This window comes from Jaculus jaculus, chromosome 1, assembly GCF_020740685.1.
Source record: "Jaculus jaculus isolate mJacJac1 chromosome 1, mJacJac1.mat.Y.cur, whole genome shotgun sequence".
NCBI classification, from domain to species: Eukaryota; Metazoa; Chordata; class Mammalia; order Rodentia; family Dipodidae; genus Jaculus; species Jaculus jaculus.
The window spans coordinates 87521931-87542656 of record NC_059102.1 but is presented as its reverse complement, the minus strand read 5'-3'; the positions used below and the strand labels follow the sequence as shown (position 1 = coordinate 87542656).

The following is a 20726-nucleotide window of genomic DNA, read 5'->3' as shown; positions in this document are numbered from 1 at the left end:
ACTTTCCCCTCTCCTCTCCTCTCCTCTCCTTCCTTTTGATAAGGTTTCACTATTTATGCCAGATTGGTTTGACAGATTTCAAACTCATATGGGTCTTCCTGCCTCAGCCTCTTGAGTGTTGGAATTAATAGCCATGTGACACCATGCCCTGCTTCAGTGAATGGTTAAAACAGTAGATTGGTCATACCTTAAGGGAGAATTTGTGAACTAGAAGATAGATTTTCTAAAATGTAGCATGGGAAAAAGCCTTCTCTCCAGCCCATTTTTTTTTTTAAATTCCTTTTAATGTATTGCCTTTTCCTATGCTACATGTGCATTTATGGTGTGCATGCCTCGTGCACATGTGCAGAGGTATACAGGGATCAGAGGAATGTTCTCTCATTCCTCTGCCTTATTTCCTGCAAACTAACTCTAGATGCATGTGCCACTTGTGCATCTGACTTTTTTTTTTTAATGTGGGTACTGGGGAGATCAAACCTGAGCCATCATGCTTTGTGAACAAGCACCTTTAACCCTGAGCAATCTCTCCAGCCCAAGATCTGGGTTTAGAGGTGCCTCTCCCAAGTGTAGAATGTCTAGTGATATCAGCATATTCATGAGTTTTCATGTTGAGGTTGCACACTGGGAATTATAGTCTAAATTTAATGTCTTTTGTCTAAGTAATTCTAACAGTCAAATAAACTTTTATTAACTTCATAGCATTAAAGCACGGTCAAATCAGACTTGATTAACATGGTAAAATATACCTTTTCAGCTGAAGAACCTGTCAGGACAAAAGTTGAAAACACTGGAAGTGGATATTTGGCTTGAGGATTCCAACATTCAATAGTGGCTCCCATGGGAAGGCAGAAGAGAGGTACAGATTCTGAGAGTGGAAAGGACTCATAGTCATCTTCAGGATATCTAAAAATTAAACCTTTAGGAAAAATAAGACAATGGTAACATTTTTCTTAAAAGTTACTTTTATATAAATTATTCACGTTATCTATAAAGATGTTTTAATACCAAATTTCTTAGAAATATGTGTATGAAATTTAAACACTATTTTTCTCTTCTTAGAAAGTAAACTAAGCAAATTTATCCTGCACAAATTAAACCTGGATAGTTAATTATAACAAGGCAATATATTAAAAGTAATAAGACTCTATTCAACCAATCTTAATTTTTTTTTTGAATATACCAACACTTTGTAGGATATGAAAGACCCATGGAAACGTACTATCTCAGTTAGTCTTTGGGAAAAAAATTCAGAGAAGGAGCAAATGTTATGGAGAAAAAATGCCAAAGCTAGAGAAATTATCACAGCCCCTACACACATGCTGAGAGAGCAACAGTGTAAAAGGCATGCAACATGAAAAATGAATGGAACAGAAAGCGCTGAGACTGAGTACAGTGCATGTAAGACTCAAAAAGCAGGAACAGGGAGCAGCACCCTGAGATTAAAACCAAGTACCTTCAGAACAAAGCAGCTATGTGGCATCAATTAATTAGCTTCTAATACTGCAAAATTTGAACCCAAATTCAGTCTCTAAAACTCTGTATCCTAAAGTAAGTGTCACATAATAAATATCAAAATACTTTTGCAAACTTTTGGGGTTTTGGTTTACTTCTTTGTTAAGTGATATCTTCTCCCCACCAAAAAAAAAAAAAAGAAAAAGACGTTCAAGTGTCATGTACAAGAGATGCATCAAAGCAATGTTAACAGTATAATTTTAAATACTGAATCTTATATTATTGTTGCCTTATTTTTATATAAATTAAATGGTTTACTTTATTATTATTAGTGTTTTCTATGACAACAATCAAGAGTTTTTCAGATATGAACTTGCCTGTTCTAAAGTAAAATTTCATTCCAAAAACTGTCCAAGCAAAGCATTGCTTCTTTTCAGAAAGAAGTATTCCAGTATTTCTTGAATTTGCAACTGGAGCATACCTGTATTTTCAGATTTTATCCCACCATACCAGTGGGGTGAAGAGGTCACACTTAAATCTTTACAGCCCTTGACATTCTACTGTGCAGTTAGAATGTGGCGATAGAGTTCTCAAAAACTTCATGGCAGAGAAGTTTCTCAGGCCCTTCTCTCCTCCATATAGGTGATTCTTTGCAACAAGGGAGAAAGGAAGCAAGTCCACCTTTCATGGCAAGTAACATATGATTTCAAATCAGACGCACAAAGATAACAGAAGGAAATATAAGAAGTAAAGATGCAGTTTGACACCTTTATGATTGCCAAAACAGAAAAGCTCCGAGAGTAAGCAGTAATCTATAAATTATTAAATCTGTTACAGTAGAGCAAAAGTGTGAATATTTATTCCTCATGTACTTGCTCTGGGCAAAAGTTTAAATTTAATAACATAGGGAGGTATTAGCATGTCTCACAGTATATAACACATATAAGAAAACTTCAGCCTTTACATCCTAAAATTATGGACAATTTAATTTTATGAAAACATTCTACAAACTATACAAGAAAACATTATTTGTCTCTTCTAACAGCCCAGTGTTAATGTTCACTGATACCTACAATAATGGGGACAAGTGTTTCATTCACTTACCAGCTTTATATGCTATTGCATTTGAAGCAGGTACTGACTTCTTGTAGCACAGAAACACATTGGAACCCCACTGTAAAGGATAAATTAAGTTTTCAAAAAACACAAAAAGGTGGAAAGAAATAGAAACTGAATATCATCTACAGATTTTTATTTTTATTTATTTGGGAGTCAATTAAGAACTTATGTTAGGGGCTAGAGAGATGGCTTAGCGGTTAAGCACTTGCCTGTGAAGCCTAAGGACCCCGGTTCGAGGCTCGATTCCCCAGGACCCACGTTAGCCAGATGCACAAGAGGGTGCACGCATCTGGAGTTCATTTGCAGTGGCTGGAGGCCCTGGCGTGCCCATTTTCTCTCTTTCTCTCTATCTGCCTCTTTCTCTCCTTCTCTGTCACTCTCAAATAAGTAAAAATGAACCAAAAAAAAAAAAAAAAAGAACTTATGTTAGGGCTGGAGACATGGCTTAGTGGTTAAGGCATTTGCCTGCAAAGCCAAAGGACCTAGTTTTGATTCCCAAAGACCCATGTAAGCCAGATGCACAAGGGGGCACATGCATCTGGAGTTCATTTACAGTGGCTATAGGCCCTGGAGCACCCATTCTCATTCATTCTCTCTCTCTCTCTCTCTCTTCCTCTTCCTCTCTCTCTCTTCCTCTCCCTCTCTTAAATAAATAAATAAAAATAAATGAAAATAAAACTCATGTTAGCCAGGTATGCTGACCACCCTTTAATCCCAGCACTTGAGAGGCTGTGGTTGGAGGATGGCTGTGAGTTCAAGGCCACCCTAAGACTATAGAGTGAATTCCAGGTCAGCCTGGGCTAGAGCAAGACCCTAACCCGAAGAAAAAGAAAATACTCATGTTAGTCAGGTGTGGTGGTGCACATCTTTAATCCTAGTACTACTTGGAAGGCTGAGGTAGGAAGACTGCCATAGGTTTCAAGGCCTGCTTAGGCTACAGAGAGAGTTCCAAGTCAGCCAGCAGCCAGGGTTGGCATGAGACCTTGCCTCAAAAAGAAAGAAAAAAAAATCCTCATGTTTAGGAGCTGAGGAAATGGTTTTATCAGGACAGTGCTTGCTTGTTGAACAGGCTTGAAGACCTGAGTCTGGATCCTCAACACCCACAAAATAATGAGCATGACAGCCCACACCCATTACTCCACAACATAGAAGGCAGAGAGGGGCAGATCCCAGGGTAAGGTACCTAGCTCTGCTAGCTCAACCAGTGAACTCCAGGTTCAGTAAAAGACCCTGTCTCAATAAGTAAAGTAAGCGATCAAGAAAAGCATCTGACATTAACCTCTGGCTTCCACATTCAGGCCCACCCATGTGCATTCACACTCCCACACACACATGCACGCAGAAGACCACACACAGATACAAAAAGAACCCTCATGCTTAGTCAAGTATGGTGACTCATTCCTAAAATTCTAGCATTCAGGAAGAAGAAGCAAAGAGGGGGACTGGATAGATGGTTTAGCAGTTAAGGCACTTGCCTGTGAAGCCTAAGGACCAGAGTCCAATTCCTCAGTACCCACATGCACAAGGTGCATGCATCTGGAGTTTGTTTACAGTGGCTAGAGTTCCTGGCATGCCCATTCTCTTTCTCTATCTGCCTCTTTCTCTCTCTTAAATAAATCTTTAAAAAAAAAAAGCAAGATGGGTGTGGTGGCACATGCCTTTAATCCCAGCACTTAGGAGGCAGAGGTAGGAGGATCCGTGAGTTCAAGGCTACCCTGAGACTACAGAGTGAATTCCAGGTCAGCCTGGGCTAGCATGATACCCTCCCTCAAAAAAAATAATAGAAACAGAAAAACAACAAAAGAGAGCTCCTGTCTCAAAGAAGAAAAGAAAGAAAGAAAAAAGTTGGATGCAGCTTAATTAGTAAGGTGCTTGCCTGGCACACATAAAGCCCTGGGTTCATTCCTCAATTCCACATAAATCAGGTGTTGTGGCACATGCTTGTAATCCCAACATCAGGGAAGTTGAGGCAAGAGGATCAAAGAAGGTCATTCTCAGTTAAAAGCCAACCTGAACTACATGAGATCCTGTCCCAAAAAAATGAAAATTAAGCTGGGTGTGCTGGCACACTTTAGTCCCAGCATCCTGGAGGCTGAGGTAGGGGGAATCACTTTAAGTTTGAGGCTATCCTGAGACTACAGAATGAGTTCCAGATCAGTCTGGCCTAAAATGAGATTACACTTTGAAAAAAAAAAAATTTCCAGGCATGGTGGTGCATGCCTTTAATTTCAGCACTTGGGAGGCAGAAGTAGGAGGATTGCCATGAGTTCAAGGCCACTCTGAGATTCCATAGTGAGTTTCAGGTCAGCCTGGGCTAGAGTGAGACCTTACCTCAGAGAAGAAGGGAAAGAGATAAGACAGAGGGAAGAGAGAGGGAGGGGAAAAGAAGGGGAAGAGAGAGGAGGGGAGGGGAGGGGGGATGGGAGAGGAGAATAAAGGAGAGGAGAGGGGAGGGGAGGGGAGGGGAGGAGAGGGGAGGGGAGGGGAGGGGAGAGGGGAGGGGAGGAGAGGGGAGAGGGGAGGGGAGGGGAGGGGAGGGGAGGGGAGGGAAGGGGAGGAGAGGAGCAGAGCATGAATTTTAATTAAAACCTATCTTTAGGGCTGGAGAGATGACTTAGCAGTCAAGGCACTTGCCCACAAAGCCAAAGTACCCTGGTTCAATTCCCCAGGACCAATGTAAGCAAGATGCACAAGGTAGTGCAAGTGTCTAGAGTTCATTTGCAGCGGCTGGAGGCCCTGGTACATCCATAATATCTCTCTATATATATCTCTGTATTCTGTCTCAAATAAATAAATAAATTTTTTTTAAAAAAAAAAACTATCTTTATAGGGCTAGGGATGGAGCTCAGTGCTAAGAGTTCAATGTAAGCACCAGAAAGAAAATTCAAAGCCTTGTTTATTGAACAGAACATATGGTATAAAGTATAGTTATAAGCACTTTAGAAAGAAGTTCAAAAAAATAATGCAGTTTTCAAAACTCTTAAGAATCCTATAATCATCTAGAGAATTCTTGTGCTTTAAAGAAGCCACACTAAGGAGACTGGCACTGGCACTAAACTAAGAAAGCCTAGGCTCAATGGGTGACAAGTGATCCTGCCCTCCAGAGGCCACCCTGCCTTCAGCAGCGATGGATATATCTGCCTATACCACACCAAGTTAATTCTAGTGTTGTTCAAAGTACATCTGACCTAAAAATAAACTTCAGTCTGATGAACTTATAAATCAAAGACACACATATATATGTATATGTGCGCAGTTAGTTAGCTATTAGTTATTTAAATGCAGAGTCTGACTATGTAGCCCAGACTGGACTAGAACTCCCTATGTAACCCTAACCCAGGCTAACATAGAACTCACAATCTTCCTACCACCTCTGTCACCTGAGTATTGGAATTACAGGTATGGAGGTATGGGCCATCCATGCCTCACTTTCCCTACACCTTTTATTTCTGGTATGTATGTGTGGTGCAGAGTGTGTGGTATAATGCACGTGTGTGTGCAGATGTGTTCACAGGCACGCAAAGGTCAGAGGAAAATGTCAGGTGTTCTTGTCCTACTGTTCATCCACATATTTCTTTGAGATGGAGCCACTCTCTGAACATGGACCTGCATTTTTCACCAGCACCAGTGATTCTCCAGTCTCTGCTCCCTACAGGACTGGGGTAACAGATGAGCATGATGACGCCCAGATGTTTACACGCGTATTGGGGAATTAAAACCGAGCATTCTTGGGGCCTCATATGCTTATGGCAAGTGCTGTTACTCGCTGAGCCATCTCTCCAGTCCTGACTAGTCCTTTGGATTATTTTTGTTTGTTTATTTGTTTCTATTTCATTAATTTCTGGCCTAATCTTTATTATTTCTTCCCATCTACTGATTTTTGGTTTGCCTTGTTCTTCTTTTTCCAAGGCTTTAAGGTGAAGCATTAGGTCGTTTACTTGTGACCTTTCTAATTTCTTAATATAGGCACTTAAAGCTATAAATTTACCTCTTAGGACTGCCTTCATTGTGTCCCAGAGATTTTGGTATGTTGTGTTCTCATTATCGTTTGACTCTATAAATTGTTTGATTTCCTTCTTGATTTCTTCATTGACCCATTCATCATTTAGTAGTGTGTTGTTTAATTTCCATGATTTTGTGTATGCTCTATAACCTTTCTTGCTACTGATTTGTAGTTTACTTCCATTGTGGTCAGACCGAATGCAAGGAATTATTTCTGTTTTCCTGTATCTGACTAGTCCTTTTAAAGATAAGTAACGCCATACATAAATAACATGTAAAGAAAGCTCCCACCCAATCTCTCTACAACTGTCCTTGAAAAGGTATCACTGAAGGGCTGGAGAGATGGCTTAGTAGTTAAGTGCTTGCCTGTGAAGCCTAAGGATCTCAGTTTGAGGTTCGATTCCCCAGGTTCCACATAAGCCAGATGCACAAGGTGGTGCATGCATCTGGAGTTCAATTGCAGTGGCTGGAGGCCCTGGTGCACCCATTTTTTCTCTCTCTCTCTCTTTCTAAGCCTCTTCCTCTGTCGCTCTCAAATAAATATAAATAAACAAAAAAATTTAAATTTCACAAAACAGATATCACTGAAAATGAAAAGCTAGTAAGACTACTATGTTGACATAACATAAGGATTTACATATTTTCTAACTTAAAGATCTTTTTTTCTGAATTTTCATTCTGGATTTATTGTGCATTATCCAAATATTAAAAGCTTATGATTCATACCAGTTATAGAGCTATGTAGCTCAGTGATAGTATGCTAGCCAAGCATATACAAAGAAAGACCTGGGTTTGATCCCCAGCACTACAAAAACAATTTTAATTTAAAAATTGTATTAAATTTTTTTATAATCATGGAAAATGCTAATAAAAATTTTTTAAAAATTATATTAAGCCAGCCATGGTGGCACACACCTTTAATCCCAGCACTTGGGAGGTAGAGGTAGGAGGACTGCCATGACTGGCCAGCCTCAGAGGCTAGAGTGAGATCCTACCTCAAAAAAACAAAATGAAACAAAAAACAAAACAATATATGTGTGTGTGTGTGTGTACACATACATACATACATATATATGTGCACATACACACACACACACACACACACACACACACATATATATATATATATATATATATATATGAAATGAAACAAAACAATCTACACACACACACACACACACACACACACACACACACACACACACGGTACATAATCTCATAATCTCTGCCCAATACCCCCTTGTTTGTCCCTCCTTTCCCATTCCCTTCAGCAAAGCCCTTTTTTCCTACGGTTCTCTTTTCCATGTTGATGTCTTTTTAAATTAAACATAAGGAACATAAAAATATGAACGCAAACTATAACTCTTAATTTTGAACACAAACTTTGAAAAGAAAGCAACTTCATTCTTACCATGCTACTATTTAAGTTTTTATCAACTTTGCAAAAAGTATGAGGAGGGCTTTCTCCTTTGCTGGCAATAATAACACAGATATCAGTTACAGCCAATGAATTCTGGGACTGAGCTGGAGGAGCCCTTCGATAAGTGATGAAGATTCTCTGTGAAGTGGTTGAACTATTATTGACGTTGGCACAGCGACCATAGGGCGTGGCATGGATCACTTCACATCCTGGAATGACTCTTTCTTTACCTTCATATAAAACTCTGGACAGCAGTGAGAAAAGGGAGAGAAATACTTCAGGTTAATGTTATTTCTTTCAAATTACCAAACAGAAATTTAATTCTCTGAATGTTTCTCAAATTTCAATTATATACCAAAACTAAATTACTTTAGGAACTGTAAATTTCTGGATTACTTTTCAAAATTTAGAACATAGTTTTATTAATATTTTATTTATTTATTTGAAAGAGGGGAAAAGTCAGATAGAACTCCAGGTGCATGTGCCACCTTGGGCATATGGCTCACATGGGTCCTGGGGAGTTGAACCTGGATTCCTTGGCTTTGCGGGCAAGCACCTTAACCACTCAGCCATCTCTCCAGCCCTAGCCAGATGCACAAGGGGGCGCACGCGTCTGGAGTTCGTTTGCAGCGGCTGGAAGCCCTGGCGCGCCCATTCTCTCTCTTCCTCTATCTGTCTTTCTCTCTATGTCTGTCGCTCTCAAATAAATAAATTAAAAAAAAAATTTAAAAAAAAAAAAAGAAGCACAAACTGAGCTATAATCTCAGCAGTATCCAGGAATTAGAAATTCACCATTAAAAAAAGTCAATGTCCTACAGGGCATGGTGGCACATGCCTTTAATTCCAGCATTCAGGAGGCAGAAGTAGGAGGATTGTTACAAGTTTGAGGCCAGCCTGAGACCACATAGTGAATTTCAGGTCAGCCTGGGCTAAAATGAGACCTTACCTCAAAAGACAAAAACAAAGCAAAACAAAAAAGTCAATGTTCTATACCACTAATAGAAGGGGCTGGGGGGAACCACTAGATCAGGGCTGGAGAGATGGCTTAATGGTTAAGGCACTTGCCTGCAAAGCCTAAGAACCCAAGTTCAATTCCTCAGAACACGCATAAGCCAGACACACATGGTGGCATATGAGTCTGGAGGTCATTTGCAGTGGCTAGAGACCCTAGTATGCCCATTCTCTCCCCTCCCTTCTCTCAAATAAATTTTTAAAAAATTATTAAACCACAAGATCAAAATAAATAAATAAAACCATAGAATCAGCTTAACTGGCAAAGGAAGACATTTGACAGTAACCTATATACTTTAATGATAAAAGCTCTCAAAAGATAGGAATAAAAGAAAGCTTCCTCAACATGAAAAATGGCAGACTTGCAGTAAAAGGGATGCAGACTTGCAAAAAACAGACTACATTCCACAGAAAGAGAAGGGAATCTAGAACCACAAAAGAAGTGACAAGACAGCTAAATAGCACAGAGAAACAGAAAAGCTATGAAGAGAAAGATGGGAAACAGCATGAAGCACCAACCCAGGGAGCAAAAGGAGCCACAGGAGGAGACCCAGGCTCGTCACAGTCTTAAATCCACTGGAGGGTCTTGGTGCGACTACAACTCCTCTTCCATGGCAGACCATACTGGGATGAAAACCGTTTTGTCATTGCCCATAAATGACAGTGCTATAGATGGTGTCATCTTGAGTGGGGGCCTATTTGAGGTCGAACTATTCTGGAACTCTAAGAACCTGGGGACATACTGACAGTGTCTGTCTGGATTGAGGGACAAATAAAAGAGGAGACTGAGGGAGGGATGTGTTGGATATAGACCTGCTGAGAAGTTTAGGGAGCAGGATCTTGGGCTTTGCAGAGCACAGTGGCAGATACCCTACTCTCTGGGATGAGTATCTTTGCAGAGAATAAGAGGTATATGTGTGTATGTAGGATGTACATATGTGTGTGTGGATTCCCCCATGTGCACATGTGCAAAGACTAGATGAAGACACCAACTGCCCATTTCTATCACTCTTCTGCTTTATTTCCCAGAGAAAGAATTTCTCACCGAATCTGGAGCACCTCATTTTTTCAGCTAGATTGGCTGACCAGGGAAAAGCAGAAATCCTTTTACCACTGCCCACCTCAGTGCTGTGTTTCAGGCATGTGCAACCATGCACAGCTTTTCATGTGGGCTGCTGGGAATCAAACTCCTCATACTTGACAGCACTATTATCTGCTAAGCCATCTAAGCAGCGTAAAGCAGTGGACAAAGGATTGTATGGCCTCAAGAGCTGCTTCCCCACCACATGGTCTGCCACCAGGCAGGACTGACTCAATTTTCCCAGCCTACTCCCTTTGGCAATGTGGCTGACTCTTGGGCAGTATTTGAAAGTGTTCAGAGTAGAAGGTGGAGTACTAGGCTCCCTAGGGTTTACCTCTCCAGCAAAGAACTCAATATTCCATTTGCTTCCCCAACTCTCAACAGACAGGGAGGAACACTCCTAGACTTAAGCATTTGTTGCCTCTGGAGCGGCGACTTGCCCAACTCAAAGGCCATAACAATCACTGGTGCCTACGGAAACTCCCTATAAGCAAAACAGAAAAGATTCAGAAGCAACAAAAGAAGGAAAGACATGGACTGGAGAGATGGCTCAGCAGTTAAGGCACTTGCCTGCAAAGCCTAACAACCTGGGTTCAGTTCCCCAGTACCCACCATGGCAAGCCAGATACACAAAGAAGCACATACATCTGGAATTTGTCTGCAATGGCTACAGGCCTAGTACACACACCTTCACTCTCTCCCCAGCCCCCCTTCTCTGTACTTGCAAATAAATTTAAAAAAACATTTTTAAAAAGAAGGAAAACATCTCATCTTCATGAGAATACTGTAAAAAAAATAGCTACAAAAATTATCTACAGATTCAGTGCAATCTTCATCAAAATTCCAGTGAAATTCTTCACAAAAGTAATTATCCTATGGTATTGTATGTATATAAGATGAAGAATAGATTAATGGGGGTGAAAGGGTCTAAGTGAGGTCAGGGGAAGAGATTGAGAAAAGGAAAGGTGGAGGGAGGGCTAATCAAAATCTAAGAGGATATAAATAAATGAATGGAAAACTACTTTTTTGGACAATGGAACACTCAGGAGCCATAGATGTTATTAGAAAATTTTCAGTGCCAGGGATGGGATTCCTTCCAGTGACTTGTTGGCCAGGGAGGTCACTGATGCCCCCAAAATATTATAGGCCATTGCCAAGGCCCTTGGTTTCCCACCAGAAATGGATGGTAAGACCCTATTGCTGAAGACTCCACATACTTGGGCTGCAAGGCCACTGAGAAATCCTGCTAGAACTGAACTGATAAGCTCCTCCATGTAGACCAGCTGACAGAAAGCTGAAAGAAGCCCTTCTGCATGCAGTTCAATGGGAGAGAGAAATCACCAGTGAAGATACTCAACAGTGGACACTGCAAGCCTTGTATTTGGCCAGCTAGGCCAAATTAGCCAATAGGTGCAATAGTGGCATGTCTGTCATGGTGGAAACCAACCGCCCTTTAATTGGACTGGAGGTCCACTCCATTGGAGGGAATACATCCCTGATACTGAAAACTTAAAAAAGAGGTAGTCATGAGCCCTAGGGAGGTAACATCTGTTGGTGTCTGACTAAATGTATATACTATGCTCATCAAACTGCCCAATAAGCACTTCTCTTAATGTTCACACCCTTATATTAATGCTACTCTCACTTTTGGTAGAGAACCTTCTCTTTTCAGATGGCAGTGACCTTGGGATGATTCAGAAGGCATCATGGTACTGGGAAGAAGTGACAGAGTAGTGCTCGGCACTGAAATATCTTTATCACACCTTCTAAGGCTCAGGGTCCATTGCAGGAGAGGTGGCAGAAAGAATGTAAGAGCCAAAGGAAGGGTGGGACTCCGTATAGTGTGCTCCTCCAGACACAAAATGTCCTGGATATTCATGACCTCACAGTGCCTGACACTACCTATACAAGACCATCACAATACAAAGAAAAGATCATGACATCAAAATAAAAGAGAAACTGATTAGGAGGGGGAGGGGATATGATGGAGAATGGAGTTTCAAAGGGGAAAGTGAGGGGAGGGAGGTCATTACCATGGGATATTGTTTACAATCATGGAAGTTGTTAATAAAAAATTAATTTTAAAAAAGGTAACTATACTGTCAATAACAATGCACAAAAGATCCTAAATACTCACAGTAATCCTGGGCAAAAAAAAGCAATGCTGGAGGCATGACAGTATCGTATTTCAAACTATACTACAAACCTACAGCAACAAAAACAGCAATGGTACTAACACAAAACAATACTAGGCCAATGGAATAGAATGGAGGGTAAAGAAATGAACCCACATAGCTACCACCACTTGGTCCTCAACAAAGGCACAAAAACAAACATTGGAAAAAAGACTGCTTTTAAAAAATGCCTTATTTATTTGCAAGCAGAAGGAGATAGATAGGGAGGGGAGAGGAAAGGAGGGGAAGGGAAGGGAGGGGAGGGGAGAGGAGAAAAACAAAGAAATAGGCAGACAGACAGAATATGTGCTGAGAAAATTAAGGTGCTTGCTTGCAAAGTCAGCTGACTGGGGTTCAATTCCTTAGCCACCCACATAAAGCAAGTTGGGCCTTCGTTTATAGCAGCAAGAGACACTGTATGCAGGCATGTGTGTTTTCACCAGCCTAAGAGACATAGCCACCTGCCAAAAAAACAAAACTGTTCTGGCTCCTCAAGCTTCTTCTCTTTTGCTCACCCATGTCATTTCCTCCATGGTCATTTTATGTGCAAGAGAGAGAGGCAGATAGAGAAAAAGATAGAATGGGTGCACCAGGACCTCCAGCCACCGCAAAAGTATTCCAGGCGCATGCACCCCCTTGTGCATCTGGCTGATGTGGGTCCTAGGGAATCCTTAGGCTTTGCAGGCAAATGACTTAACCACTAAGCCCTTTTTCTTTTTTTTTGAGATAGGGTCTCACTCCAGCCCAGTCTGACCTGGAACTTACTATGTAGTTTCAGGGTGGCCTTGAACTCACAGCAATCCTCCTTCCTCTGCCTCCCAAATGCTGGGATTAAAGGTGTGCGCCACCATGACCGGCTGAAATATTGAGACCTTCTGTCTCTCCTCTCCTCTCCACTCCAGCTTAAAGTTGATTACTCCTGTACTTCCATACCTGAAATTCAATGTTCTCAACCTGAATTCAGATAAACACATGGGCATGTGTGCATACACAGGTATGCATTTATGTATTTATATAATTTATTTCTTTGCAAGGAGATCACACACACAATAGTTTTAAAAAAGCATGCAAGCAAGTGTCTTTAACCACTGAGTAATTGCCCCAGCCCCTATTTAAAAAACAAAAACAGAATAAAAGCCAGGCATGGTGGATTACACCTATAATCCTAGCACTCAGAACACTAAGGTAGAAGAATAGAGAATAACCATGAGTTCAAGGCTAGCCTGGGCTACAAACTGAGTTCCAGATCAGCCTGGGTGAGAGTAAGACCCAGCCTCAAAAACCAAAAAAATAAATAAATAAAAACACGGCTAGAAGGGAAGAATAGGCTATATAAGACATACAAGTAACATGGAGTCTTTGGAAAGACTGGGTGCTACAGAGATTGCTCAGTGGATACCCAAATTCAATCCTCCTAAAAAGCCCAAATAAGCCAGGCGTGGTGGCACATGCCTTAAATCATAGCACTTGGAAGGCAGCAGTAGGAGGATTGCTATTTGAGGACAGTCTGGGACTACAGAGTGAGATTCAGGTCAACCTTGGGTAGAGTAAGACCCTACCTTGAAAAAACACAAACAAAAGCAAAAAAGCCAAAAGAAGCATCTGTCATTGTAGCACTCGGATGGAAGGACAGGAGGTAGAAACGGGAGAGTTTCCCCCCAAAGCTCTTGAGCAATAACAAGCACAACAAAGAAAACAACAACAGAGGAAGATCAAGGGAAACACTCCCTCAAAAAAGGAAGAATGGCAAAGGTGAATCTAAAAGTTGTTCTTGGACCTCCATATGCATGCCAGGACACACAGCCACCTGCAGTCACACCTATGACACATATGTAGATGTATACACACACACACACACATAAAGAAAGAAGAAGGGGACTAGTAAGGAAGAGTGCAGGGGCAAACAGAATAATGAGAGGTATGAGCCAAGTTTATTTTATATATGTATATATGAATGAAAACATCAAAATGAAAGCGTTATTTGTATAACTGATATGTGCTTTAAAAAATATTTATTTGTGGGCTGGAGAGATGGCTTAGCGGTTAAGCGCTTGCCTGTGAAGCCTAAGGACCCCGGTTCGAGGCTCGGTTCCCCAGGTCCCATGTTAGCCAGATGCACAAGGGGGCGCACGCGTCTGGAGTTCGTTTGCAGAGGCTGGAAGCCCTGGCGCGCCCATTCTCTCTCTCCCTCTATCTGTCTTTCTCTCTGTGTCTGTCGCTCTCAAATAAATAAATAAATTTAAAAAAATAACAAAAAAAAATAAAAAAAAAATATTTATTTGCAAGCAGAGAGATACAGAGAGAAGAGAGACAGAGAGAATGGGCATACCAGGGCTTCTAGACAACGCAAATGGACTTCAGATTCATGTGGCACCTGTCCATCTGTTTACATGGGTACTAGAGAATCAAACAGGTCATTAGGCTCTGAAAGCACCTTAATGGCTGAGCCACTTCTCCAGCCTGATACGTGTTTGGTTTTTTTGTTTTGCTCTGTTTTGTTTTTCAAGGAAAGGTCTCACTCTAGTCTAGGCTGACCTGAAATTCACTATGTAGTCTCAGGGTGGCCTTGAACTCATGGCAATCCTCCTACCTCTGCCTTCGAGTGCTGGGATTAAAGGCGTGTGCCACCACACCCGGCTCAATATGTGCTTTTGTTTTTAGTTTGTTTTTTGAAGTAGGGTCTCACTCTAGCCCAGGCTGACTATATAGTCTCAGGTGATCCTCCTACCTCTGCCTCCCAAATTCTGGGATTAAAGGTGTGTGCCACCACGCCCAACCCAATATGTGCTTTTTTAAAAGTCCAGAAATGCATTTATAAAAAAATTTAAAAGTTGGGCATGGTAGTGCAGTCCTTTAATCCCAGCACTCAGGCTGAGGAATGAGGATCACCATGAGTTTTGAGGTCAGCCGGGGATAGGATGAGACCCTGCTTCAAAACAAAGAAAGAAAAAAACAATTCTATGCTTAACAGAAGTTGAAAGAATAAAAATGTTCAGAAATGAAATTAATCAAAAGGTACAAAACAAGCCAAGTCTGGTAGCATGCCTTTAATCCCAGCACTTAGGAGGCAGAGGTAGGAGAACTGCTGTGAGTGCAAGGCCACCCTGAGACCACACACTGAATTCCAAATCAGCCTGAGCTACAGACCCTACCTCAAAAAAAAAAAAAAAAAGGTGAAAAGTATACACACTGAAAATCACAAAACATTACTGAAATAAATTCAATAAAATCTAAATAAATGGCAAACATCATTTTTAAGACTGGAAATTTTATTGTAAAGATAACATTTCCCAATTATATCTATAGCTTAATATTAAAATAGCATGTTTTACGTAATAAACTGATCCTAAAACACTTGTCAGGATGCTCTCAAATACAATCTTTTTTTCTCTCCTGTGCTTTGAGACAAGGTCTCATGTAGCTCTTCTACTCAAATCAAGTACGTAGTTTAAGGCTAGCATTGAACTCTCAACTCTCCAAGGCCTTTAAGCTTATGTTACTATGCACCTTAATTAAATTTGATTGCTTGAACATAGCAAAAGAAAGTGACCATACCCAATATCTGTAAGGGGTGGTTTATCTCCCCCTCTCCTGTAGCACAGGAAAAGTTCTGGACTTTTCAGACTTCCATAGTTCAAGTTAGCCTGGAGTGCTGATGGGGTAGCTTTTACACAGGTATACCCTTCAGGTACAGCTTCCCCAAGTGACGTGTTAATAACTGCAATATCTGTGATTGGAGCTTTAGGTCCACCTGACTTAGCATCAAAACGATTGAGTTCTTGATCCAAAGGAGTAGAGCTATCAGTAAGACCTGCCACGACAAAGTAGTCTGTCACTCTGGGTCCTTTGTCTTCTATCATGGCTGCTGTTCAAGTTCCTAAAAGGGAAGGAAAGACATCAACAATGAAAACATCTTGACTAAAATTAAGACATCCTTGAACTAGCAATAATCAACTAGAATATTCCTCAGATTTGTAATCAAATTTCACTAAAGTAGGGGTTGAGAAGATGGCTCAGAGGGTAACAGCACTTGCTATGCCTCAGGGCCTGATTTGCCCTGAGTTCGATTTACCAGCACCCGTGTAAACAGCTGAGCATGGTGACACACCCCAGTCCTATAGGAGGGAGTGGAGACCAGAGAAGTCACTGGGCTGGCCAGTCAGCCAGTTTGACCAGCAACAGCAGCTGAGTTCAGTGAAAGGCTCTGTTTCAAAGGAAGTATGTGGATGAGCAATAGAAGATACCCTATGTTCTCCTTTGGCCTCCATATGCGCACAGGGCATACATCTGTGCACAAACACATGTCCATACACCACACAGCACACACAATTTACATTGTTCATTTGTAACACAATTATAATCATTTTATGTACCTATGGCTCTTAAGAATAATCAAGCTTGGGTGTGGTAGTGCACATCTTTAACCCTAGCACTCATGAGGCAGAGACAGGAGAATCGCAGTGAGTTGATGCCACCCTGAGACTACATAGTGAATTCTAGGTCAACCTAAACTAGAGTGAGACCCTACCTCAAAAAAAAAAAAATTAAAAAGTGTGGTGTGATGGCACACATCTTTAATCCCAGCATTCGGGAGGCAGAGGTAGAAGGATCGCCATGAGTTCCAGGACACCCTGAGAAATCAGAATGAGTTCCAGGTCAGTCTGGGCAACAGTAAGACCCTGCCTCAGAAAAAAAAAAAAAAAAAAGAAAGAAAGAAAGAATCAAGCTGGATGTGGTAGCTTATGCCTATAGTCCCAGCACTTGAGAGGCTAAAGCAAGATGACTTTGAGTTTGAGGACAGCCAAAGTAAACAGACCAGACCCTGCCTCATCTCCCCTCCCCCAAAAAAGAAAAAAAATGGGGTCTGGAGAGATGGCTCAGCAGTTAAGCGCTTGCCTGTGAAGTCTAAGGGCTCCAGTTCGAGGCTCAATTCTCCAGGACCCACGTTAGCCAGATGCGCACATGTCTGGAGTTCGTTTGCAGTGGCTGGAAGCCCTGACACACCCACTCTCTCTCTCTCTCTCTCTCTCTCTCTCTCTCTCTCTCTCTCTCTCTCTTTCTCTCACTCTCTAATAAATAAATAAAAATGAAAAAAAAATTTAAAAAGAAAAAAAATGTAGGAACCTAGAGAATATGAACCCTGAGATAAGACTTCTCTTATGTTTAAACTCAATACCTCTAAAAATAAAAGTTTCTGATGTTTTAAATATTTCCATGGGTGGTTTTGTTGTTGTTGTTTTTGGTCTTTTGTTTTTTTGAAATAGGGTCTCATGTAGCTTAAGATGGCCTCAAATTCAATATGCAGCAGAGAATAATCTTAAAATTTTTGACCGTCCTGCCTCTACCTGCCAAGTGCTGGAATTACAAGCATGTGACTGGTTTTATGTATTGCTAGGATACAATCCAGGGCTTCCTATATGCTTGGCAAGCACTGTATCCTATATCCTAGCTATATTCTTGCCCCTCAGAGACTTTGTTTTGTTTTGTTTTCCTCAAGGTAGGGCCTCACTCTAGCCCAGGCTAAGCAGAAATTCACTATGTAATCTCTGGGTGGCCTGGAACTCATGGCGATCCTTCTACCTCTACCTCCCGAGTGTTTGGACTAAAGGCTTTTTTAAAAATAAATGTATTGCCAGGCGTGATGGTGCACACCTTTAATCCCAGCACTTGGGAGGCACAGGTAGGAGGATCATCATGAGTTCAAGGCCACACTGAGACCACATAGTGAATTCTAGGTCAGCCTGAGCTAGAGTGAGACCCTACCTTGAAAAACCAAAAATAAATAAATAAATAAATTTACTGGAATGGAGAGATAGCTAAGTGGTTAAGGCACTTGCCTGCAAAGCCAAAGGACCCAAGTCTGACAACCCAGGCCCCACATAAACCAGATGCACAAGATGGCACATGCGTCTGGAATTCGTTTGTAGTGGCTAAAGGCCCTGGCACAACCATTCTTTCTCTTTCTCTGCCTCCTTCTCTGTCTCTCTCAAATAAATAAAAATAGGGCTGGAGGGATGGCTTAGTGGTTAAGGCATTTGCCTGCAAAGCCAAAGGACCCAGGTTCGATTCCGCAAGACCCACGTTTGCCAGTTGCACAAGGGGGCACCCATGTCTGAAGTTCATTTGCATTGGCTGGAGGCCCTGGCATGCCCATTCTTTCACTCTCGCTCTCCCCGCCCCCGCTCCTCCCTTCTCTGTCAAATAAATAAAAGTAAAAGAAAAATATTTTTTAAATAAATAAAAATATTTAAAAATAAATTTATGGGGCTGGAGAGATGGCTTAGTGGTTAAGCGCTTGCCTGTGAAGCCTAAGGACCCTGGTTCGAGGCTCGGTTCCCCAGGTCCCACGTTAGCCAGATGCACAAGGGGGCGCACGCGTCTGGAGTTCGTTGGCAGAGGCTGGAAGCCCTGGTGCGCCCATTCTCTCTCTCTCTCCCTCTACCTGTCTTTCTCTCTGTGTCTGTTGCTCTCAAATAAATAAATAAATAAATAAATAAATAAATAAAAATTTTAAAAAAATAAAAATAAAAATAAATTTATGTATGTGCATTTGTGCATGCATGTGTGCTGCCTGCCTGTCTTACAGGGTCTTTGCCATTGTAGAAAGAATGCTAGAGGGGCTGAGTGTAGTGGTGTACACCTTTAATCCCAGCACTCAGGAGGCAGAGCTGGGAGGATCACCATGAGTTCAAGGCCACCCTGAGACTACATAATAAATTCCAGGTCAGCCTGGGCTATAGCAAGACCCTACCTCAAAAGGGGGGGGGGAAAAAAGGCTAGATGCTTACACCAATTTTTGTATCCAACTTTACATTGAGAGGCTGGAGAGTTGAATCCAGGCTACTGCTGAGACATCTCCCCAGTCCCCAGATTTTTTACATGCTTTTCAAAAACAATTAAGAAATTACTCTGGTAATCCCCACACTCAAGAGGCAGAGGCAGAAGAATCAGAAGTTCTAGGTCATCCTCAGTTATACAGGGAATTTGAGGCCAGCTTGGGATACTGAACAACAACAACAATCTTTGAATTTGAGATAGAATTTACATACAATGAGGTGTACATAAGTACAACTCAACCAGGCATGGTAGGACACATTCGTATCTCAGCATTTGGAAGGTGGAAGCAAGATCAGGGGTCCAAGATCATGCTCAGATAAATAGTTCAAGACCATCTACAGTTACATAGTGAGTTTCAGGCTAGCCTAGGATACATAAGGAGCTGGAGAAATGGCTCAGCAGGTGAAGGAAATTACTGTAAAAGCATGAGGACCAGAGTGTGATCTTCAGGACCCATGTAAAAACCTAAGCACAGACACGTGAACCTGAAACCCCAGTACTGAAAGGGGCAGAGACAGTAGAAATACTGGGGTCAGCCAGTCTAACCAAACAATGGTGAGCTGCAGGTTGAACAACAGATAAGAGACATGGTAAGACAGAGCTCCGCCCTAGTAACTAGCCTTCAGGACTCTGGAATAGAGCTACACAGCACACAGCAGACAGATCAGGGCCAGAACCAGTAGCAGGTTTAACCTTCAAAGGTATGCCCCTAGCAATCTATTTCCACCAGTAGTCTCTCCCTTCTAAAGAGCCTTCTGATACTACTTGTTTTCCCTTTTTGTTTCTTTTTAAAGACAGGATCTGTGGTAGTTTGAGTCAGGTGTTTCCCATAAGCCCTTGTGTTCCGAATATCTGGTCCCCAGCTGGCAACAATGAGAACTAGAGCCTTGCTGCAGGAGGCATGTTGCTGGGGGTAGACCCTGAGGATTATTTATTAGCCCCTAGTTTGCCAGTGTTAGTTGGCTCACCCTGCTACTGCTGTTTTCCAGCTGCTGTAACAGAGGTGATGTCAGGCCTCTGCTCATGCTATGCTTTCCCCTGCTATCATGAAGCTTCCTCTCGAGACTGTAAGCCAAAAATAAAACCTTTTCTCCCCAGCTGCTTGTGGTCGGGTGTCCCAGCAATGAGAAAATAGCCACAACAGGGCCTCATGTAGTCCAGTCTAGCATCAAACGTGCTAGGCAGCAACCTTGAACTCTTGAACTCCTGATAATTATCTCTGTCTGCTGGGATTACAACTTAGTGTTCCTGGTGCTGAAAACCTAATGAAAAGCATATGGCTGGAGAGATCATAAGCCATAGGTGTGAAACTACTACTGTTTAACTAAACGGACAATGGACATATTATGCCCACCAAACTGCCCTCCTCTAAATACTTATGTTTACACCCATACATTATTCCCACTCTCACTTTTGGTTAGAGAAGCTTATCTTCTCAGATGGTAATGACCACTAACTAGGGAGTCTGAAAACTCATCAAAGTGCTGAGAAGTGACAGTGGAGTGTTGAGCACTAAGTGAGATACCTCTATCATACCCTCCAAGGCTCAGGGACCATTGTGGAAGAGGTGGTGAAAAGAATGTACAAGCCAGAGGAGGAGTGCTTTGAAATACTGTCTTCCAGATACAGA

General features: G+C 41.7%; 1 protein-coding gene across 2 annotated transcripts in view; it reads right to left on the bottom strand.

Annotated features, from left to right (window-relative positions):
- Positions 1-20726, bottom strand: part of Dennd4c (DENN domain containing 4C) — a 143715-nt gene that overhangs the window by 98630 nt on the left and 24359 nt on the right. For both annotated transcript variants that reach the window (XM_045148693.1, XM_045148685.1), the window contains exons 2-5: positions 15815-16136; positions 7985-8237; positions 2557-2626; positions 747-916 (exon numbers count right to left, since the gene is read on the bottom strand). In XM_045148693.1, the coding sequence (XP_045004628.1) occupies positions 747-916; positions 2557-2626; positions 7985-8237; positions 15815-16119 (798 nt within the window). In that variant the 5' untranslated portion in view covers positions 16120-16136. The remainder of the gene's footprint in view (positions 1-746; positions 917-2556; positions 2627-7984; positions 8238-15814; positions 16137-20726) is intronic.